Source organism: Taudactylus pleione, unplaced genomic scaffold (assembly GCF_031769625.1).
Source record: "Taudactylus pleione unplaced genomic scaffold, aTauple2 ptg000053l, whole genome shotgun sequence".
Taxonomy (NCBI): Eukaryota; Metazoa; Chordata; class Amphibia; order Anura; family Myobatrachidae; genus Taudactylus; species Taudactylus pleione.
Genome location: NW_028284455.1, coordinates 29,223,277 through 29,248,236, shown reverse-complemented (window position 1 = coordinate 29,248,236; position 24,960 = coordinate 29,223,277). Strand labels below are relative to the sequence as shown.

At 43.3% G+C, this 24,960-nt stretch overlaps 1 protein-coding gene across 3 annotated transcripts in view; it reads left to right on the top strand.

Annotated features, from left to right (window-relative positions):
• OSBPL10 (oxysterol binding protein like 10) overlaps positions 1 to 24,960 on the top strand; it is a 534,391-nt gene that overhangs the window by 428,683 nt on the left and 80,748 nt on the right. For all 3 annotated transcript variants that reach the window (XM_088463527.1, XM_088463519.1, XM_088463516.1), the window contains one exon: positions 4,868 to 5,348. In XM_088463527.1, coding sequence (XP_088319653.1) covers positions 4,868 to 5,348 — 481 coding nt within the window. The remainder of the gene's footprint in view (positions 1 to 4,867; positions 5,349 to 24,960) is intronic.

Sequence of the window (24,960 nt, the reverse complement as noted above, 5' to 3'; positions counted from 1 at the left end):
CACAGATTTCACGAAAACAGTTAGCAAGTTTTTGAGGGTCATAAAGGGAAGAGTTTGATAAAGTTTTAATGGATAAATTCTTCAATATTTCTACAAGCATAGGCCAGGATGGTGACTGCCATATCAACTATTTCATAGTATATTTCTTGTAACCATTTCAGAGTTTTAGTAGCTTTAGAGGATAAAAGGTGATTAGAGGAACAAAAGCTTACTGTATGTTTTACATTTAGGAAAGCTTTGATGATGTTTGGTAAGTTCTGATACAGTATATGGAATTCTAGATCCTGAATTTGTTGTCTCCCTCCTCTCTGCCGTCAAAGAAATTTGAATAAGCTCCTCTCTTATAGAAAGCTTTAAATGCTTCCCAATTAATGGCATGTACAGGGGAGGCTGGGTCGGTATGCTCTCTGAACTCCACAGTGAGTCTGTTGCTAATAACTTTTTAACAAGAAGGAAGTCATCAATGAACCAGTGATATTTAGGTGAGAAAAGTGAAGACAACCCTACCTCTATGTGGACAGCAAAGTGACCTGACTAGTCACACAGGGGAAAATTTGGAGGATAGGAGGGCAGAGGTTGTAGTGTGGTCAATCAAAAAGAGGTCAGTACTTTAAGAAGAGCCTTTCCAGTCCTGGGTTGGTCATAGGAGGTTGAAAGGGTGGCAGGGAAGTATAATAATTCCATCTGGCTAGCAACAAGCAATCAATACTGTATAAAAATGTCGGCGTAGCGCCCTTGTGGGCAGAGGCCACTTGCCAGTCAAACAATTTCTCAGAGAGATAAGCAAGCAATCCCTGTCCCATGGGCACCAGACTGAATACAATTAAAAACATGTAACAGTAAATAAGCGACTGTATTTAGAACACATAACAAGAGCTGCTCATCCACTGGAAGCACCATTCTCCAACATCTTAGTATCTGGAATGAGCATAGAAACATGCACAGTATGGAAGACAACAATTGAAAGCTATATACAATATCTTGGAATACAGGGTCCTCCAAGTGTCTTGACAAGTATAGTGTAAAGAAAGATGAAGAACAATATGTCTTTGCAATGCCAAATATCTACTGAAAAGTATATGTAAACATTAAGCAGAGGAACACTGGAGAGGAGACCTAATGTCTTTGAGCTTTAGCCGGGGAGAAAGATGCTGGCAGAATGCCCAGGACCAGGCCATGGACTTGGGTTTACACTTTATGAAAGCATCCATCACCAATCAAAGGATTGGGAAGTGCCATCAATATTTAATTCCATTATTGTGAAGGGTCTTAGTGACATTTTTCAAATATTTGGGTATCTTCAGAGTAGTTGGAGCAAGATCCAGAAATGATTCTGTCCTGAGTACAAAATAATTAAAGTGATTGTAGAGAGTTTTTCTTTTGTTTGTAATAGTGATGGCATCAGTTAGTAAGCCTGGAGGGAAATCTCAGGAAGACACTGCATAAACCAACCCTACTGACATTTAAGGAAGGGAGCCCAAGTCAGTGGATTCTAAAATGTTTTGGATCCGTATGTTGTTGGGATGGGATCTGATTTCAAAATACTCCATCTGTTCTTTAGGAGTATCAATGTCAGAGTGCAATCAGACATTTCTTAATCAACCACTTCTTGAAACCTACAGATTTCATGCTCTTTGCATTCCATCTAATCTGTTCTCAGTGAATCTAATTTGGTTTGGAACTATAAATTAAGGGTATGATTTTTACCATAAATAATTAACTGAATCATTTCCATGACCTTGGGGAAAAGGTAATGGATATGCTTTTTTTCTGGGTCACCTGGTGCTGAATCAGGAGAGTGTGATTCTTGAGGTGGGAGAGGAGCCGTAGAATCTGATTGGTTGCTATAGGCAACAACTCCACTTCTAAAAACCCGCTTTTTAGCAAATATAGAGATGAGTCTGCTAATGAAATAGTGTGTGATTCTTAAGGTGGGAGAGGAGCAGCGCTGGTTTTATCCTTGTTAAGCTGAGTACACACTAGAAGATATGTTGTCCGATCCGATGGATTGGTCCGACATTTAGTCCACATCGGGCAGTGTGTACCCACTATGTCGCTGATGATGTGCACTACCGCGTGTCATCAGCGAAATCCTTCTTTGGACCTGCATGCAGGTCCGACATGGATATCGTTAGCGGGGTCATGCTGCCGAATGCAGCTTGGCCCCCGCCGCGACTCTGTCACTGCCGGCATCGGCAAGTGTGTATGTACTTGCTGATGTTTGCACCCCCAGGCAGTGTGTGCTCGCTATGTCGCTGACGGTGCGCACTCCCGCGCGCTGTCAGCGTCATCCTTCGTTGGACCTGCATGCAGGTCCGACGTGGCTATCGTTAGCGGGGTCATGCTGCCGAATGCAGCATGGCCTCCGCTGCGACTGTGTCACTGCCGGCATTGGCAAGTGTGTACAGTATGCACTTGCTGATGTCTGCACCCACCGCTGGGTCCCGTTGCTAACTAGGTCGTACCGGCCTTTAGTCCGAAGATTCTGTTGCAGATGATTTCTTACTGTATGTCATTGTGACATGCTCCAGATGTGAGTCAGAAAACTCAAAATAAATCGTAGGTGGATGGGAAAGGTCATAGATGGTAAGGGGTATCTGGTACGGAGAGTCCCCGACATAGGTATTATAATGCCAAGAACAGCAGGCAGACATAGATAAGTCTCATCAATTTTTTAGGGAGCAAGCCATCTATGCATGGAAAGGAAGAGATCCTTGTTACCTTTCCTGGGCTTAGGGCTATATTTACTAAAGTGCGGGGTTTAAGAAGTGGAGTTGTTGCCAATAACAACCAAACAGATTCTAGCTATTATCTTCTAGAATGTGCTAGAGAAATGATAAGTAGAATCTGATTGGTTGCTATGGGCAACAGCTCCACTTCTAAAAACCCGCTTTTTAATAAATATACCCCTTAGAGACTAGTCTGCTAATGAAATAGACTACACTGTCATCATACCCAACAGACATAATAATACTGCTGTTTTGCCAATACCAGTATTGACACTAGGAGGTATATTTACTAATGTGAGAGTGTTTAGAAATGGAGATGTTGCCGATAGCAACCAATCAGACTCTGCTTAACTTTCAACTAGCACCTTCTAGAAGTTAATAGCTAGAATCTTATTGGTTGCTATGGGCAACATCTACACTTCTAAAAACTCTCACTTTAGTAAATTTACCCCAAGAACTAGATTCCAGCTGTCACAAGTTGGAACCTACAGTTTGTTTAGATTTTTTAGTCCCAGAAGTCTGAATATATTATAATGAGAAAGACAAACTTAGGGCCTGATTCAGAGCCACTCGTAAGCGGAAGTTCGTTCGCTCTGAGCGATGTTTGGCCAACTGCGCATGCGTACGGATCGTTATACGCATGCGCTAACCAGTCAGTGCGGCCGAAATTCATGTGCTCGCAAAATAGCGAATGCCTGCTATTTTGAGTGACAGAAAGAGGCGTATGTGGGTGGTAACAGGGGAAGGTGCTTGAAAATGGGGAGTGGAAATCAGAACGCAGGCGTGCTTAAAGGTCAAAACGGGCGTTTTATGGGTGTGCATATTTAAAACAGCAGCGTCATTGACCACGTCACTGGGTTATTTTATAGTCAGAACTGCTCGCAAAATTGTGGTAGCAAACACCAGCCCCAAGAATAGCGAGCAGTTCATACCCATGTCGATGTACTCGATTAATCTAATAAATAGCGGACATGACGTAGGATGCGAGCGGCCAGGGGGCGTATTTTTCCAAAAAACGAACGCAAGTTTTGTTCGCTCGTTCAGACATAGAGGCGTGAACAGACCGCAAACAGCGAACGGTTCATTTGAATAGCCACCCCTTGTTTTAGAATGAACGACCGCAAATAGCGAGTGGCTCTGAATGAGGGCCTTAGTGCAGCATGCAATTTAAAAGTTTTTTTTGTGGCCTGTTTTTTCTCTTTTCTTTTTTTTCTGATTTCTATGTTTGACAATAATATCTCCTGTGATTTAGCTGATAGACTACATTTGAATAAATAGAATCGATTGTTATATTACCATTGGGTCTTTTATATCCAGCAAACACCACAGACAACACACATCATTACGTTATGGTTGTGAACTACCACTTTAGAAGCACTAGGCACATCCTGCTGGGGCACAAAGCCATGCCCCCTAGTATGTGGCCATGCACCCTTTTTGCCCATGTCCCAATTACAAATTTTCGATATGCACTTTATGGGTCATTCTTGGCTAGATTGTCTTCTTTGGATGAGAAGAAATAAGCAAATTAATGCTGTGTTCTGAATATTCAAAATCTGCTGAAGAAACAAGGTATACTTTGTGTGGGCACTGCTTAAGTAATTACTGATATTGATGTTGGAATGTGACCAGCCCAAAAAAGGCCAAAACAGTCTCACCAGTGACGGCCTTAAAGTCATATTTAGAATGTATTTAATTTGCTATTTAAAGAAGAAATATACAATCTATGTGGGTTTGCTATAGAGTGGGAGTAATCAACTAGACATAACTGTGGGATACTGGCTTTATAAAACAATTTATGGAATATTATTTAAACAAGATTGTGGTGACAAGTCTCCATTCACTGCTGTGAACACCAGTATTCGGAAGAGTCACAGTAATGACGGCAGCCAGTTATCGGGACAGTTTGGCCTTAAAAATTATATTTGATTTTTCGCGATGACTAAGGAAAGATATGGAAGTGTATTTCTTGTACCTTAATTATATTGTGTCTGTGCCCACCTTGTTACCAAAACAAAATTAGATATTTGCCATAGAGCATTTCATTTTCACAGATTTGAGATGTTTGACTTATTTGTTACTTATCCACGTTTTGTCATTTAAAGAAATGTTATTAACGTTCTCTTCTTCCATAACAGGTAGTGCTTCCAACCTTTATTTTGGAGAAAAGATCCCTGCTGGAGATGTATGCAAACTTTATGGCCCATCCCGATCTGTTTTTATGCATTGCAGCTGGGACGACCCCCGAGGAACGAATGATCAGCTTTGTGGAATATTACTTAACAGCTTTCCATGAAGGCCGGAAAGGAGCAGTTGCCAAGAAGCCCTATAACCCAGTTGTAGGTGAAACATTTCATTGCAGGTGGGATGTTCCCAAGGACAAAGTGACGCCCCGCAGAACTCACAGTGCCTGTGTACAAGCCAAAGAAACTAACACAGCCCAGGGATCAGACAGTGAATCATATAAAGTGCGCTTTGTGGCTGAACAGGTGTCTCATCACCCACCTGTATCCTGTTTTTATTGTGAATGCAAAGAGAAGAATATGTGTGTGAACACTCACATATGGACCAAAAGCAAATTCCTTGGCATGTCTGTTGGTGTTTCAATGGTCGGAGAAGGTATGTTCATGATGCATTACCATATAACATAACTGGCTGCATGTAACATTAACTTCAATCTGGGTGGTATGTTACATTACCTGTTCTATTCCAAGGAAGCACTAGTGACCTGGAGGACATTGAATCCTCAGTGCTTAAATGCTAAGTACGACAGCTTACAGCCAGATTAAAATGTTATGCTCTCTAAAAGGTTACATAGAAATGTTTTTGGTGGAGAATTTATTTAACTCTTTAATTTGTAGAGAACCACTGACTTTTTATTCCACAGGTGGCTAAGTCAGGTTTAAAATTTTTATAAGCACCAATAAAATTATTATTCGCGTTTCCAAAATCCATTCGTTCATTAGAGATTTTGTGTGGGCTTTATGGTAAGAGCCACACTTTTTATTACTACCACAAGGGGGCAGGATCTGACTCCCATATAATACTGTAATTACACTCAGGAGTGATCAGGCGACCATGAGGTCTTTCATGTACTCCCACGTCTTATATCTCATTTTAGCTGTGCCAGATAGAAAGACTCCTCACGTATTTTTTTAAACACTTTGTAGGTCAAAGATTGACAAACTGGAAAGATTTTGTTAAAACGTAACATGCTTGAGCTATGATTTGTAGCTTATTAATTCTCTGCTTTCATACATAAATGTAGAGTAGCAAGTTGTTTTTTATTTTTCCAGTTGGCTGACAGGACAAATCGCCTGTCACATGAAGTCAAAGATCTCTCTTGCAGCAGTGCTTAGTGCTTACACTAGCTTCAGAATAGATGACACTCATTTTAGAGATAATGATTATAGCTTCCAATTACCTTGTATTTTCTGCATCTGTCTCTTATGATAATGCAGCATCTAGATGTAACAATAATCATCATTGTAATCTGCATGACAGTAATCTTAGCTCTGGATGAGTGTTAGACAAAAGTTCCCCAAACCACTGTCTCATGTGTTGCTACTCTCTCCTGGTAGTGTGCACTCGGGTAAATGCTGTATAACGTGCTGTCAGGGGCAGAACTATGGGAGACAATGGAGGCGCCTGCCGCCGGGCTCCAGCACTGAGTGGGCACCTCCTCCATTGTCCACAACATATTCACTCCACTTAGCCTGTAACTATGTACCTGGAGTGTACCGTCATAGCCGCCCAATACATGGCACCCCCTCCTGGCACCTGAGAAGCCACCATACACTAGTGGAGAGCTCCATGTCAGACCATCAGCTGCTGCCTTTGTCTATCTATAGCCTGTCTGCATGCGAATTGCTGCATTACAGTGTCAGCGGCTGTGACGGGGGGGCACCAAATTATAGCTTGCCTCCGGGCGTCTGGGATGAATTTACGCTACTGCATGCTGTTGTTGGTTTGTAAGGAAGCACTGATCAACAGTATCCACTTTCTACCCTAGGGTGGTACAGGGCCTTATTCAGAGATGAACGGAATTGCACAGCCACACACAAGCGGCTGTGCAATTCCGTCCATTTATAAGGCAAATGCAGAAGGAAGTATCAGACACCTCCTTGCTGCATCTGCGTGATCCAAGCGCTGCGACCGAGGTCACAGCCTGGGATCACCATCGGAACAATCACGACCATCAGTTGCGATTGCTGTCCCCGCGGCCAGACTGCGTTAGCTGAAGCTTAAAGCTGCCTGACGGGGTCCTGGCGGCTTGCGAGGCCAGGAAGTCTGCATGCATCCATGCAGTCCCTGGCCTCATCCCTCCTGGAAAACGAGGGGCGACACACCCCCATTTCTGGGAATGCTACCCAGGAACGCCCCACTCCGCCTCTTAAACTCCAGAGCCTGTCAAACAGGCTGCGGCTGTGAGGCTCTGCGAGAAAACTCGCAGACGGAGGGCTGCACATGCGCAGTACACCTCCTGCACATGCGCAGTCCTCCCACCATCGGAGATGTGCGTTAGCCATCAGGTTAGCGTACATATCTGAATCAGGCCCACAGTATAGTCACTAAAAGCAAATATACTGAAGTGGAAACAATATGAGGCTTTGTTTAAGCCATGCGATGTGAAAGCCTAAAATACATTTTGTTATTGCTCTACTGTGAAATTTAAAAATAAAACTATAGAGAATAAATTTATGCTATTAACATCATTATTTTTCAACTAATTAACCTTTTGCGTTCTCCAACAAATGGTTTTCCCTTGATTGATTACTAAGTTGTTCACTTCTAAGCAAAGCACAGCCACTATTTCAGCAGTCCTCCTACTCTGTTTTTGTTATAGTCTATTTTCAAATAATTCCTTCACATTACACAAGGCTTTAGCAGCCCTTTCTCTGAACGCCATTACATTTAATGTTCATATGTAGAATACATACTGACATCTCACTTTACAGATGAATTGTATGGACCTAGTTGTTAACAGTAAATTATCATGTTTCAGTAATGTTTCTGGAACATAGAACTATGGGTTTCTAGAAAAAGAGCTACAGACACAGAGACTTGTCATCAGCAGGCGTACATTAAAAGTTTTGGGCCATTTCCATCAGGTTGGGTATGAAATCCCGGCTATTGGGATGCCGCTGGTCAGAAAACCGACAGTAGCATCCCGACAGCCAGAATCTCGACACCCATAGGGAAGACAGGTAAGTGTTTTTCTAACCCCTACCCTAACCCTCCCTCCCCAGTGCCTAACCCTAACCTCCCCCATAGTGCCTAAGCCTAACCTCCCCCTCCCCACACTTTAAACCTATCACCTCCTCACCGGTGCCTAAACCTAACCCCCCCTAGTGCCTAAATCTAACCTCCCCCTCCCTGCACCCTAAACCTAACACCCCTTCCTCATTGCCTAACCCTAACCCTCCCCCGAGTGCCTAACCCTAACTTCCCCTTAACACCCTGATACTTACCTTCGGGATGCCGGTGGTCGGGATACTGGTGCTGGGATCCCGACCTGTCAGGATTTTGGCACCGGTATTCAGACCGTCTGCATCCCGCATGCCGGGATACCAACTACATCCCTTTCCATCATGTGTTCGAAAACAGAATATGACGTCATGTCAGGTTAACCAGACTAATACAAGACTTTTCAGTTTTCCAGTAAGAATATCAACATCTATATAATTTTTCCATTCATATAAGAAACTAGCTGTAATGCCCACCATTGCCTGACTTTTATTCACACTATCTCCACCTCCTTTTTCTCTCCATTTCTCTCCCACTCACACTCTATTTTTCCCCCCAACACTTTCTACCTAACTTTTCTTCTCCCTCCCCCTGTGTGTCTCTTTATCACTGCTCCCTCAGTATCTCCTGTGCATCACTGAAATGGGCGGAGTGGACAGAGTTCAGCCCAACAGTCATTGCCTTCCACCATCTATATAATAGTCTGCTAAGTCTGTCCTGTCTCTGACATGCTCAGTAGGTCTTGGAACGCCCAGGTGATGACATAACTGACACAAGTGGAGCTGGTACAGAAGCAGGTACAGATTGTGGAATGGGGATGGAGGCAGAGCAGAGGATGGGGGCGGAGAATGCAGGTGGGGCAGAGCAGGGATGGATGCATACCTGATCTCAGAATAATACTCCTAAAAGGGTTTTTTTTTAGAAGAGAACAGATTGGAGATATTCAAAACACAAAACAGATTCCTCCCTCTATCCAGAGATACCTCCAAACATTTAAGAGAACTAGAGGAAGAAGAGGGGGGCGGAAATTTTATAAGAAGACCGAGATTAAATCAGAATGGGATATTCAATTTGACAGACAAAGTGTTGACCAACGATCAAATTAGACTTTTACAGAAGGGTCTCAATTTTTCCCCAACACAGGGCCCCAATCTTTTTGACTTGTTTGTTGAATTTAATTATTTCAATTGTGATCTACAGTAGGTAGAAAGAGATATTTTGCCTTTAAAAAAATAAAAGATGACTGTTTTCCCCCAATTATTTTGGACAATATGGATATAGATTCACTATCTATCTTAGAGGATCTATGGGCAGAGAATAATATAACTGATGAAAAGACATCAGAATTTTTTTTTTATATTAGGAATTCTTTATAAAAAAAACATGGATGATTACCAGAAGGTTTGTGCTAAAAAGTTTTATTGGTCTAACTCAACAAGAAGTGAGCAATTAGCTCTAAGACAATTGGAAAGATATCAATCTGTAGTGATTAAAAGTGCTGACAAGGGTGGGGGAGTGGTATTAATGAGGAGAGAAGCTTATTGACAAGAGGCTTTTTCACAGCTCCACAATAAAGACTTCTATCAAAAATTAGGGAAGGACCCCACCTTTGAGTACTTATTACAGTTTAAAATATTATTAAATGAAGCGGTTGAGGGTGGGATCATATCCAAAGATGAATATAAATTTTTATTTGTTGAGTTTCCCATTATCCCTTTGTTTTATCACTTACCCAAAATTCACAAATCCCTCACAACACCCCCGGGACGCCCTATCATTTCTGGTATAAAATCCCCCACTTCTAATTTATCAGTTTATTGATCACTTTTTACAGAAATATGTAGTTTCCCTGAAATCCCACATCCGAGATTCATTTCTGGTATAAAATCCCTCACTTCTAATTTATCAGTTTATTGATCACTTTTTACAGAAATATGTAGTTTCCCTGAAATCCCACATCCGAGATACCACATGGTTATTAAATTCAATTAAAGATATTAGTTGGAGATCGAATTATGCTTTTCTGTCACTAGACGTTCAAGCATTATATACACATAAACCTCATGATAGAGGAACTAAAGCTACAGAATGGTATCTAAACAATGATGAAGGTATTTCAGGGGAATTTAAACAATTCCTTCTTTCAGCCATTTTGTTTATATTAGAGCAGAATTACTTTATTTTTATTGGTGAGTATTTTTCTTCAGGTGTTAGGTATGGCCATGGGCACTAGGTTTGCGCCTAGTTTTGCCAATCTATATATGAGAAGTTCGAACAAGAATACATCTGAGAGGGACCATTTGGCACAAACCTAGTGTACTGTGGCTGTTATATTGATGATTTCTTTATTATTTGGGATGGTGATGAGCACACGGCACTTGATTTTGTTTCCCACCTTAATAATAACAATTATCATTTGAAATTCACACATACGTTTGATTACGTTATGGTCAATTTTTTGGATCTGACCATCTCCTCTGTGGGGGAAAATATTGTAACAAAAAATAAAAAAAAAAACAGTGGATACGAATAATTTTCTACACTATACAAGTAGCCATTATAGACCCTGGCTCAAAAATTTCACCTTCAGCCAATTCTGGAGGTTACGAAGGAACTGTTTCTCTTTGGAAGACTTTAAGGCACAAGCAGTTAGAATGCTCCAAGATTTTCCACAAAGAGGTTATCCTCAATCCCTACTACAGGCAGTTTATGATAGAGTAGAGAAGAGTGATAGATCTGAGTTGATCAAACTAAAAGCAAAACCTTTAAAAAACAGAACAATTATGATTCTACCCAATTGCATTTTATTTCTAAATTTAATAGCCAATTGATTAATATTAAAAATATATTGAAGGATAATTTTAAGATTTTGCAAAATGATCACATTTTACAATCTACTCTTGCACCACAATTAAAGGTAGTCTTTAAGAAAGACAAGAACTTAAAAAATATATTAGCTCCCAGTATGCTGAGGACAGTAAGAACAGATTCTAACAATGGTAAGATTCATACTTGGTTATCAAGCCCCAGTGTGCGATGCCACAAATGTGGGAAAACAAGATGTTTAACATGTGGATTTATTTCAAATAGAGCTGTGGAAGTAGTATCTTATGTTACTAAGGTAAGATTTCCTATACGGGAATTTATCAACTGCAATACTCTTTATTGTGTATACGTACTGCAATGCCACTGTGGCTTGCAGTACGTGAGAAGAACTACTCTGCATCTTAAAAATAGGTTTAGGGAGCATAGACTAAACATTATGAACATTATGGTATTCTAAACATAGTGTATCCCAACATTTCTCTATAAAACATAATTGTAACCCAGACAGTCTGTCCCTGATTGGAGTGCATCATGTTGCAAAAACTATTAGAGGAGGGGATAGATTTAAAAATCTATGTGCTGCTGAAGCATTATGGATTTTTAAACTTAAAACATTATTCCCGTCAGGACTAAATGATAACATTGAGTTTGAGTCATTTGCACACTAGATTAGTATTAGTAGCAGTTCTGATATACTGTAGGTCAACCGAGGTTGACCACTTCCTAATAAAGCCTTCCAGTATGTGATTGCCTGGTCCAGCTTCGTTAGATATAGTTTGCTAACACTGTCTAATGGTATAGATAGTTTGGATGTAGTGGTGTGGGTAGGTTGAAAATCAGCAAGAATATTTATTGGGACATCAGTGAATAGATTTGCCTCAAATCACTGCCACCTGAGCTACCTATATGAGCTACCTATATTCAGAGGATATTTGTTTCTGTTGAGATTACTGATTGATTTGGAATTATGTAGCCTTAGCAGGTAGTGCTAAGAAGGAAGAAGCTGTATAAAGTAGTGTTAGAGCAAACATGCCTGTCACGCCCGGCTCTGAGAGGCAGCCTGGATGGCACTCCTTACCTCTCCGGGCGCTCTGACGCGGGTCGTCCAGCGGCGGTGCAGGTCCCTGGAGAACGGCGCTGGCTGCTGTAGGATGCCAGAGGCGGAAGGCATCCTACAGCAGCCAGCGCGCCCAGTGGCTGTAGTCCACTGGGCGCGGCCATCTTGGATCAGGGGTCAGGTGCCTGGGTTGGCCAATCAGGGGGCAGCCTGGTTCTGTGTGCTAGCAGCCAATCCTGCACTACCTGTGAGTACTAAAGGGCTGTCAAGAGGCCCTTTGGTTTCCAGTGCAACGTTTTCACAGCGTATGCTGTGAGCTAGTTACCTGTGCTCCCTTACCTTACGTGCCGCAGTTCCAGTATATCCTTGCCCGTCACCACTCTGCCTGGTACTGGTCAGCTTCTAACCACAGTCCATCTACTGATTCGCATCTCCTGCACGATCTGTCAGATCTGGATTGCGTTCCTCAAGCTGTATCTCGCCTTACGTGTCACCCCGCCTTCACGTCTCCTTCATGAGTCACACCCCACTGAGACCGGCTGCGTTCCAGTACCAGACAGCTTCCCCTCAACCACCTTCCGACCTCACACCGGGTTCAAGCCCACGTCCAGCCGTGACAGTTTGCACTGGCCAAATGGATTCGGCCAGTGGATCGGATTTGAGGGCCGACCTGCTACAGGGTATCGCCAGCCGCTTAGAGGGACTGGAGGCTTCACAGCGACAAATGGCCCAGTTCTTACATGAAATGTCCATCCGCCTGCCGTCACAAACCAGGCACCAACTCCAGCTGTTCCTGCTCTCTCCACGCCATCCCGTCTGCATCTCCCGACACCCAATAAATTTGACAGGAATCCTAAATTGTGCCATGGATTCCTTAATCAATGTGATGTCCACTTCACAGTACAGCCTACAAACTTCCCATCACCCAAGTCCAACTGGCCTATATCGTGTCCCTTTTGTCCGGCACTGCTCTGGATTGGGTTTCACCACTTTGGGAGAGGTCTGACCCCTTGTTGGATAACTACTTCGAGTTTCTGACATCTTTCCGGAGGATTTTTGACAAACCCGGAAGAACTACCTCGGCAGCTGCCGAGATCCTGCGTCTACGTTAAGGCAATTGTCCAGTCAGTCAGTATATCATCCAATTCCAGACATTGGCATCGGAGCTTAAATGGAATGAGGAGGCTTTGATCTCTGCCTTCTGGAGTGGGCTGTCTGACCATACAAAAGATAATCTTGCCACTCGAGATCTTCCCACCACTCTCAACGATCTATCTTATCTCTGCAACAAAGTAGACCTGCGTTATCGAGAACGACAAGGCAAGAAAACCAGGGGAGATCGGTTCAGGTTCCAGCCTACTAACTCTTCAGCTGCTCCGCCACCTGAACCATTAGGCGACGAACCTATGCAGATTAACCGGGCCCGCCTCTCGGTTGAGGAATGACAAAGGCGCCGCCGGGAGAACCTCTGTATGTATTGCGGAGAGACTGGGCATCTGGTTGCTACTTTCCCTCGTCGCCCTTCGGGAAACTTCAGCTCCTAACCGGCACCGGAGACACCAGGTTGGGAGTTATGTCCTCGTCTCCAGTTAAAACTGACTCTACCTTGTCTATTATTCTGGAACTTTTACATGGTCCTAAATATGTTCTTTCTCTCCTTGATTCAGGGGCGGCCGAGAATTTTATCACCGCTGAAGTCGTCCGGAGATTTGAGATTCCTGTTTTCCCCCTCAAGCATACAGTCATCTTGTCCGCAGTAGACGGTACCCAAATTTCCAATGGCATGGTATCTCTACGTACGCAAGCCGTGAAGATTCGAGTGGGGGCTCTCCAAACGGAAGAAATTCAATTTTTAGTTATTCCCAAGGCCTCCCATGAAGTCATTCTTGGATATCCCTGGTTATGTCGACATTTTCCCAACATTGACTGGGAAACCATGCAGATCTTAACCTGGGGTGAAGCTTGTCATGGAGTCTGCCTTCCTCAAATTAGGCCCATCAAAGAGATCCACATTTCTACTTCCGCACAAATACCCAGCCAGTATTGTTCCTTTGGGGACGTCTTCTGTAAAGCGGGAGCCAATACCCTGCCTCCACATATCGAATGGGATTGCCCCATCGATTTGGTTCCCGGCAAGACTCCGCCACATGGTTGTACCTACCCGCTGTCCTTAGCTGAGACCAAGGCCATGTCCACATATATTCAGGAGAACCTTCAAAAAGGATTTATTCGACCTTCTTCTTCCCCAGCGGGAGCGGGCTTCTTCTTTGTGTCTAAAAGGATGGAGGTCTGTGTCCCTGCATCGACTATCGAGGCCTAAATGACATCACTATTAAGAACCGGTATCCGATACCCCTCATTACGGAGTTGTTCGATCGGGTGAAAGAAGCCTCCATATTCACCAAGTTGGACATTTACGAGGAGCATATAATCTTATTAGGATACGAGCCAGTGATGAGTGGAAAACCGCTTTTAATACTCGAGATGGGCATTTCGAATACCTGGTAATGTCCTTCGGTCTCTGCAATGCCCCTGCGGTTTTTAAAAATTTTGTGAATGAAATCTTCCGGGACTTACTGTATGTCTCTGTGGTGGTCTATCTAGACGACATTTTGATATTTTCATCCAGCTTGTGCGAACATCGTTCTCAAGTCAAAGAAGTCCTGACTCGCCTACGGCGGAACCATTTATACTGTAAAGTGGAAAAATGCATCTTTGAGGTCCCCTCCATCCCATTTCTAGGATACATTATCTCAGGTGCCGGCCTAGAGATGGATCCTAAGAAAGTACAGGCTGTCCTGGATTGGTCTCGTCCAAATTTACCAAAGGCGATGCAAAGATTTCTCGGTTTTTCTAACTACAACCGAAAGTTTATTAAAGGATTCTCCACCTTAGTCGCACCTATATCTGCACTTTCTCGCAAGGGGGCGAACCCGATCCAGTGGCCTCCTGAGGCTGACACCGCCTTTCACATGTTAAAACAAGCTTTCATCTCTGCCCCTGTTTTAAGACAACCTGATGTAAATAATCCATTTTTTGTAGAGGTGGACGCATCCTCATAGGCAGTAGGGGCAGTGCTCTCGCAAAGATTCGAGGATGGTAAATACCATCCCTGTGGATTCTTTTATAAAAAATTCACTCTGGCTGATAGAAATTACCCTATTGGGGAGCAAGAATTGTTAGCGGTGAAGTTAGCTTTTGGAGAATGGCGATATCTCCTCGAAGGGGCCACGTTTCCCATCACAGTCTATACAGATCACCGGAATCTTCTGTTCTTGAAAAACAATCCAATGTCTCAGCTCTCGACTGGCCCGTTGGGCGATATTCTTCTCCCGCTTCAACTTTACTCTGACCTATCGTCCCGGTTCCCTAAACCAGAAAGCAGATGCACTCTCCTGCTCTTTCTCCTCCGAAGTAGCCACCGAGAATCTTAAAGAAACTCCAGTCCTAGAATCCAAAGTATTTGCCTCTACCCACATTCAACATCCTCCTGGGAGAACTTTTGTGACCCCTGATCTACGCAAGCGGCTACTGAATTGGGCTCATTCCTCTCATTTCTCTGGGCACATGGGCATACGTAAGACCTTGGAATTTCTACAGCGCTCATATTGGTGGCCTGCCATGAAAACTGAAGTCGCAGAATTCATTTCCTCCTGCCCACTATGCGCCCAGCATAAAACTTCCAGACAAGCTCCAGCCGGTACCTTACTTCCTCTGTCTATTCCAACCCGTCCATGGACACATTTATCCATGGACTTCATAACAGACTTGCCTACCTCCAACGGATTTACCACCATCTGGGTAGTTGTAGATCGGTTCTCGAAGATGGTACACTACATTCCCCTCAAGAAGCTACCCTCCGCTCCTGACCTGGCTCAATTATTTGTCAACCATATTTTTCACCTTCACGGTCTTCCAACCGAAATTATCTCCGACCAGGGGGTGCAGTTTGTAGCGAAGTTTTGGAGAGCTCTCTGTTCTGTCTTCAGAGTCAAGTTGAATTTCTCTACGGCCTACCATCCTCAGTCCAACGGATCTACGGAAAGGGTAAATCAAGATCTTGAGACCTTCTTACGGATCCATATGTCCTCATTCCAAGACAATTGGGCAGAAACCCTACCCTGGGCAGAATTCGCTCATAATAGTTCTTACCATTCTTCTACAGTTTTTGATCTACATCCCAGAGTACCGGAATTCAAGGAACTACCAATCTTCGAAGTACCAGCAGTAACCTCTTCTTTACAAAAATTCTCACAAATTTTGACTCAAGTCTATGCCTGTTTACGGAAAAACTCAGATCGGTACAAAATAGGGGCCGGCAAGAAGAGAAGAGCGGTGCCCAAACTGAAAGAGGGCGATCTAGTATCGCTGTCAACCCGAAATCTTTGTCTCAAGGTTCCATCGATGAAGTTTGCCCCTCGCTTCATTGGCCCGTTTCCAATCATACAAGTAATTAACCCAGTGGCTTACAGATTAAAACTTCCATCCTACCTCAGAATACCCAGCTCCTTCCACATCTCTCTATTAAAACCTCTGATTCTCATCCGCTTCCGCAAAGTTCTACCACGTTCACCCAAAGTTATTACCGAGAGGAGTGTAGAGTTTAAAGTCAAACAAATATTGGACTCTCGTGTTCACTACGGTCAACTCCAGTACTTACCAGATTGGAGAGGCTATGGTCCTGAGGAACGATGCTGGGTAGAAGAGAAGGATGTCCATGCTCCACGATTAGTGCTTAAGTTTCACTCTGAGCATCCTGAGAAGCCCAAAAAGTGTCCTGAGGCCACCCATAAAGGAGGGGGTACTGTCACGCCCGGCTCTGAGAGGCAGCCTGGATTGTGCTCCGTACCTCTCCGGAAGCTCTGGCGCGGGTCGTCCGGCGGCGGTGCGGGTCCTTGGAGAACGGCACTGGCTGCTGTAGGATGCCAGAGGTGGAAGGCATCCGTCTGGAGGCAGGAGTGAGGGGGTGAGTCGGGCAGCGCTGCCGCGCTGTAGTCCACTGGGCGCGGCTATCTTGGATCAGGGGTCAGGTGCCTGGGTTGGCCAATCAGGGGGCAGCCTAGTTCTGTGTGCTAGCAGCCAATCCTGCACTACCTGTGAGTACTAAAGGGCTGTCAAGAGGCCCTTTGATTGCCAGTGCAACGTTTTTACAGCGTATGCTGTGAGCTAGTTACCTGTGCTCCCTTACTTTACGTGCCGCAGTTCCAGTGTATCCTTGCCCGTCACCACTCTGCCTGGTACCGGTCAGCTTCTAACCACAGTCCATCTCCTGATTCGCACCTCCTGCACGATCCATCAGATCCGGATTGCGTTCAGTGAGCGTCTCCTCAAGCTGTATCTCGCCTTACGTGTCACCCGCCTTCACGTCTCCTTCATGAGTCACACCCCACTGAGACCGACCGCATTCCAGTACCAGACAGCGTCCCCTCAACCACCTTCCAACTCCACCCAGGATTCAAGCCCACGTCCAGCTGTGACAATGCCAGGCTACAGTTAAGCCCGGGTTCTCAAGTAATAGATTTGTAAGTATTTATATTATTCATACTTCTATAATATTGTTTTTTTATATGGGTAGTTCTTTCAACTACACTATTGGTAGTGTGTAATTTGCTAGATATAATTATGGATGTTTTTTTATTTATCCCTGAGAGCTATCCCAAACCAGAGCACACAACATGTATACTACTGAACACTGACAGTTCACATTGAATTAATTGAAATTATGTAAGGTTGGATAGAGTAGGAGTAGAGTATCGGACTGGGATCAGTAAGGGTCTGGGTACTTTTCCCACTAGATGAAGTCATTTTCATGTGTATTCATGTCCTACATTTGTATATTCAACACAAAACTGATAGTTAACATTGAACATATACACAAGTCTAGATAGCGTAGAGATAGAGCAACGGACTGGGATCTGAAAGGTCCTGGGTTCTTTTCTCAATAGATAGTTAGTTTTTCCTTTATATATCTATATATATATATATTTATGTCTTCTATATATGTCTTGTCAAATGTATTCTATTTAGTTAATTTTTATATTTTTAAAGTGATATAGTAGTAATTGCTGAAGAAATTAGATTGATTTGGAAGATTGATTTGTGTAGAAAGTATTCTGTCACGAATAAATGAATTATTTTCTTTAGAAACAAATTGTTTAACCAGGAAATTAGAGAAGGTGGATCAGGAGGTGGAATCCAAACAGGTGTAACTGATGAAAATCAAGCACCAATGAGAAGAAATGTGTTCAGACATAAAAAGGGTCCATGTGGAGAAACACACTACTCTTTGAAAAAACCTCCAAGTAGCGGTGTGAAACACATCAAAGCAGGGATATTGGACCCAATTTGATACCCTTGGTTTCCTGCATACATCTGTGGAGACTCAGAGAGACGGACGCTGTATTATCATTTAATATTTATTATTTTTTATACTCCTTGACCATTCAAATTGATGTTTTAGGATATTAAATTTATGCTTGATAAATATAAAATGATATTTATAAATAATTTTTTTCAGTCACGTTTGCTCTCTTTATTTAATTAGCGCAGAGGTTGACAATTGAGTTCTGTGCTGTACCTGTTTTACAGGTGCTTGTTTGGTGTGCTATCACAAGCACATTTTTCTCTCCTGCTGCTTCAATTATTTATATTCACACTTACCTTAGCGTTTATTTTGTTACTTAGATCTGTATAATTATTAGCGCTTGGGATACTCTTCCGTTGTAGGAAGGGTCAGTAATCTACTAGTGTATATAATAATCGGCTAAGGTTTCTCCAGTTTTCAAAGACTCCCACTGCAGTGACTGACAGGAGCTGTTAATTATAGCAGGGAGGGATGAGGTGGGGAGATGGAAGGACATGGAGTAGCATGAGCAGGCTGAGTGACCAGGCATGTACCGGGTCCATTTACTAGTGATGACATTTTATCAGAAGTCGATTTTATTATATAGATTGCCCTCATGATAAACATGATTCCAACAATAGATGATGTTATATCTGTACTGTACTGTCGAGTTTTGACTGAATCATTGGAATGGTTGCTGACTTGTTCATCTGTTATGATCATGTCAGCCTGGGCATTGGCCTGGTCGACTGTGATTGGTTTGCCAGCAATTTTAATCAGGTGCTGGCTTTTGGGCCTGTGTGGGTTCTTCTGTTCTGGCTGTGTCTCCCACAGGATTCCATGTCTTGCCTTGTCCCTGGTTCTAGCTGTTTGCAAGCTACCTAAGAAGGATTACTGATTTCTTCATCTGCTAAGTATCCTGGATACATTCTATTACATATTATTGCTAGCAAATGTACACCTGGATAATATACTACTCTGGATAGGCCATGTGTTTTGAAATGTCTTATCCTGCAGTTTGCTGTATTTCTAAAGAAATTACTGTTTTGCAATTACTCTCATATTTATTGAATTATTCTGGAATTATTACTATTGCTTAAGAATGTATATAGTGAAAACATACCTGCATACCCTTTTGTTAGCTGCATAATTTCCTAAATTGTATCCTTGTTTGTTACTAGCTTGCAGTGACGTTAACTGCAAGAGAGTTTTCTGGTAATCACTCTTCAGGAGTGCTATTTGTATTACTTCATCAATTAGCTTTAGATAGACTTGTTCTGTCTAGTGTGGGAAGCTAAACAGGAAGGGCTTTGGTTTATTCCTGGATGGGAGACCTCCTGAGAATCTAGTTGTAGTTTCCTATATGAGTTCTTAGTGTCACATTCCTGTGTCTCTATTTTGACACCTGTGCTTCCTGAACAGTTATTACTTTAAGTGCGAAGTCCAGGTGACAGCCGAGCACTAGTGTGTTTTCCTGGAAAAGGGGTTGTTATTGGTGAAGGGCATTTTGTTTAGGTTTTGACAGTGCAGGAGTTCATCAGGTATCCTAACAGGTAAAGAGTATGAGATTCCTATGTGGCATTACAGATGCTCTTTAAAGACTTATTCAAGCACATGAAACACTAGGGTAGGGATTTACAATAGAGTTTTGATGTATAAATTGTTTAGGGCTTACCTTATTCATTATAATCTTTTTGCATCTACGCATCAGGTTAAGTCTAAAAATTGCAATTTAAAATTTTGTTATGTACACTAGATATTTAAATGAAAGAGGGCAGTATACCACATGTCAATGAGAGCACATCTAAAAGTGTTCTATAAAGACAATGGAAATCACTTAAAAGGCTCAAGACTGATCCCCTGCCGCAATAGCAGCTTGAACTAGTTTTCTTAGTCTTATCCTATATTTTTAATTAAACCCATTTTGTGGCTTCATGTTGCCCTGCTATGTGCACTTCGAGCAAGGTAATAAAAAGAACTGCACACAATTACTACATGTAAAGAATACAGTTGTGATTAATGTAAGCTGAGGCTAAACTTAGTAGTATCTAGGTGATAAATAGAAACGTTTATTTTATTGGAAAGGGTGGTACTACACTTGTAGCAGTTTGATATCACACTTGTTTTGCATCTTGGCTTCTTCATAATGCACACAACTAGTGGCACTTCTAGGTTGCAGAAGCATCTCCTAGAAGCAAATGCTAGGTATGCGCCTTAAAGTGTGCCATCTCAAGGGAGTGAGGCGATTGTGTTTTGTGGCACATTTGCTGCATTCCATTAATTACCTCCAAAACGTTGACAGTGTTTTACTAGACAATCTGCAGATAACAAAGGTCCAAATTAAGAGATGTACGCTAACCTGATGGTTTGTGTTCATTTCTGGTGTTAGAAGATCGGCGCACATGCAGGATCTGTACTGTGTATGCGCTGGGGTTCAACTGTGAGATCTCTCACACTTCTCCAAAGCTGGAGCCTGATTTACAGGCTGCTACCGTTTGGGAGCGGGGATTTGGTGGAGGCGGTCTGCGCACCCGTAACAGTGGCGTGGGGCCCCATTTTCTGGGAGTGCTGGGGCCAGTGTCTGCATCTTCAGATGCAGACTTTCTGACCTCGGCTGACCAGTTCTGTTGCCCATTCTGAGTATGCTTAAGCTTACTCAGATGGGCGATTACTGCAGCCATTGCGATAAGTCATTGCAATGGTATTCCAGAGCACTCAGATCTCAGATTCTGGCAGGAGGCATCTTTTTTTCTAAAAAGGCTTCCGGCTGCATTACATATGTTAGCATCACTGCTGCATCCAAAAACTCAATCAGGCCCAATGTAACAAATATGTACAGTGGGTAGGACCGGTTCTAGACGGGATCGGTATGAAATATCGCAGACCCTCTGGCCGGCAATTCGAATCCCGGCAGCGGCAGTCCGACTGAAGCAGAGTTCCTGGCAGCGGAAGCCTGACAGCGCTGGAAATCCCAATCATCCTTAGGTAAGTAAAAAGTAACCTAACCTAACCTAACCCCCTAACCCTAACCCTCCTTAGGGGTGCCTAACCCTAACCTCCCTTCCAAGTGCCTAAGCATAATCACCCCTCTAAGTGCCTAAACCCCCCCTTCCCCGCTGCCTAAACCTAAGTCCCCCGGGGGGGGGCCTAACCCTAAGTCACCCCCGGGTGCCCTAAAACTAACCCCCCCCGCGCGGCTTTCCGCTCGCTGCGCCCGTCTCCCAGCATCGGGAAAATGACAGGCGTCTAGATATAGATGCCTGTCATTTAACCCTCGCCGGGATAAAGCAGTTGGGAAGCCGGCTGTCGGGATTAGGACAGCCGGTTTCCCGATTGCATCCCTTCTAGACCTATTAGAGCTCAGGGCGAAAAGTCCCTTTGGGATGTACAGTCAGTCTCTCTCTCTCTCTCTCTTTGGGACCAGGGGTATTTTGGATATCGGAATATATGTTTTATATCCACCTTATACACACAGACTGCAGATCATTTTATACAATATTTTCAATAATTTTGTGGCTCAAACAAAGTTTGTACACATGCATGAAATATATGTTTCATATACACCTTATACAAAAAGCCTAAGGTAATTTTATACTTATATTTAATAATTTTGTGCCTTAAACAAAGTTTGTGTACATTCAACCATCAAAATGCAAAGGTTTCACTATCTCAGTCATGCTAAAAAATTCCCGTATTTCTGAATATTCTGTATTTCTGAATATTCTGTATTTCTGAATATTTGGATATATACATGTCAGGGGACTGCTGAAGAAATTGATCCTCCCTGGGCAGACATGATCTACAATTGGTACTCACTATGGGGCAGATTCATTTGGGCGCTTGGTTTAGCGAGGAAAAAACCTTGCGCCCCTCGTGCCCAATTTTGGAATACTGCGGGTATGCGCGTTCCCGATTAAAAAAAAATATATTTTTCATAGCTAAAAAAAAAAAAGTATTCTTCACTTACCTGCTCGGGGGTCTCCGGTGGTCTCCGCTGCTCCCGGTGGCCTCCCCTCTATCTTCTCACTGGAAAGGGGGCTTCTGGGAGTCCCGGGGACTGCTAGTAGGCTCCAGGGGCTGGTGGGAGGGGCAAGGGCTGCTGGGAGATGTAGTTCTCCCAGCTCCCATTCCGGGGGGGCCACACTAACTCGCGGGGACACACATACACCGGGGGGATCACACACACACTCACTCATACACACTTAAAAACACCACACACACTGACATACTCACCCTGCTGCAGAAGAGCCGGCTCCCGACGCTGGATGCAGAAGACTGCACTGCAGAAGGTAAGTAATTATGTACTAATTAAGCTTATTGTAAACTTCCGGGGTACCAGAGCAAGTCCCACTAATTTTACCTAAAATTAATGCACTAATTAGTGATGCAACTTGTGTAGATAGGTAGAAAACAATGAATAAGCACTGTGCAGAAGTGTAAATGTCACACCAAAAGGCAAGCCTCCTTGCACTTTAAACTCATACTTTTAATTAAAATAAATGTTTACATTTTTCTTGTAAAGCACAGCTTGGTTTACTCCAGTAGCGGAACTAGCAGCGGTGCAACCAGTAGCTTGCACCGGGGCCCATTGTGGTGCAGAGGGGACACTGCATAGGGGGGACAACTACTGGGGGCACTGCGTGGGGCGACCACTTCTGGGGGCACTGCATAGGGGGACCACTACTAGGGAAACTGTATATGGGGCACTACATAGGGGGACCACTACTGGGGGCACTGCAAAAGGGGGCCCAAAGCATATTCTTGCACCTGGGCTTACCACTCTCTTGTTCTGCCACTGGTTTACTCCAGGAGCATCTTAAGAGAGAAGAGTGCCCGTGTGCACTCCCCGTGCAAGGCCCCCCCACCTCTCTCCCCAGTGGCTGGCAGCCAACTGACACAGCTGGCCAGCCACTTGGAGCATTAGTAGGCTCCGGGCACTAGAGTGTCCCCGGAATTACTGCGCATGCGCAGAACGCCAGAAAAATGGCCGCGGCGGCCATTTTCTGCCGTTATGTGCATGCGCAGTAGACTTCCGGGCACACTCTAGTACCCGGAGCCTACTAATGCTCCAGTGGCTGGCCAGCTGTTCCAAACAGTTGATTTGGCCACACCTAATGTTTTTGCTATCCCTCTGATGGGTTTGTTTTGATTTTTTAGCCTAATGATGGCTTGCTTCACTGATAGTGACAGCTCTTTGGATCTCATATTGGGAGTCGACAGCAACTGATTCCAAATGCAAATGTCACACCTAGAATCAACTCCAGACCTTTTACCTGCTTAATTGATAATGAAATAACGAGGGAATAGCCCACACCTGTCCATGAAATAGCTTTTGAGTTGATAGTCCCATTACTTTTGGCCCCTTAAAAAGTGTGAGGCACATATAGAAACCGTTGTATTTCCTACACCGTTCACCTGATTTGGATGTAATTACCCTCAAATTAAATCTGAAAGTCTGCAGTTAAAGCACATCTTGTTTGTTTCATTTCAAAGCCATTGTGGTGGTCAATAGAGGCCAAAATATGAAAATTCTGTCAATGTCCCAATATTTATGGACCTGAGTGTACTTGCCTGCTCTCCCAGAATTCCCAGGAGGCTTCCAAAAGAGAGCGCAAGTCTCCCGGACCGGCAGCCACCCATGGATAATTTTAGCTGAATAGCATCATCGTAGCTCCACCCCCAACTTTATAATGCTGGTAATCTTGGTATTATGTAGCGGGGGGCGGAAACACGATTACGCAATCATGCCACCAGGCAGCCAGACTGTTGGCAAGTATGATTATTATGCATAAATAGTACATAGCTGGTCACTAGGAAGAACAGAGAGAGACAGAGACTATAATTGTTCATGAATAAGGAACGGTTATTAATCTTTCAGACCTCAGTTAGATCCTTTGAAATATTTAATTGCTTTCTACAGGGTAGATTTGATATGTAGACCATTTCATTGACTTGCCTTGTGGGATAGAATTGATTTATCATTAAAGAGTTTTCTGTTTTGTTGTCCTGGTTTAGACTTAGTGCTGAATGCCATGTTGCTCCTAGTAAAAAATATAGCTTTTCTGAAAATTCACAAAGGGCTATTTGTAAGTAGTGATTAAATATTGTAATCATATACAAGATAAGAAGCTGCAGACAATTTTACCTTTAACTATTAGCCCTATAGAGGTGCTGCAAAAAAACAGTAACAGGGAACAGAGATTACCAAAATATTAAGAATTAACACTGTAATTTGCTACAAGATTGAGGAAATGTGCTTAATACAGAAAAAGCAGGCTAATAACATCCAAATACACAGAAATCTCAGAACACCTGATAAATATATATTGATTAATCCATCTGCTCCAGGGCCAGACTGCCCATCTGGCACTTCTGGCAAGTGCCAGAAGGGCCGATGGCCAGATGGGCCGGTCCAGCCTCAAACCCCGGACGGGCAGCTCTGCCTCCCGGTGTTCTCCTCGGCCAGCGATACTGAAAGATGGGGGGGCATTACGCAATGCACACCCCTTTTGAGGCGAGGTCACAACCCTTTTCTATGACGACAGCATTGAAATAAGAATTAAAAAAACAGTGTATAGAAAAGAGGTACAGTATGGTTATATGAAGGGAAACTCTTCCATACCATACCTTTGTTTAATATTGTGTTGTGTCACAGATGTACTGTAGCCCTACATGCAATTTAATTTTACCTCTTGCTAGACTGAAGTGCTAAAAACAAACATGAATAAAAATATTGATCTCCGTTTTGTAATGCTTCA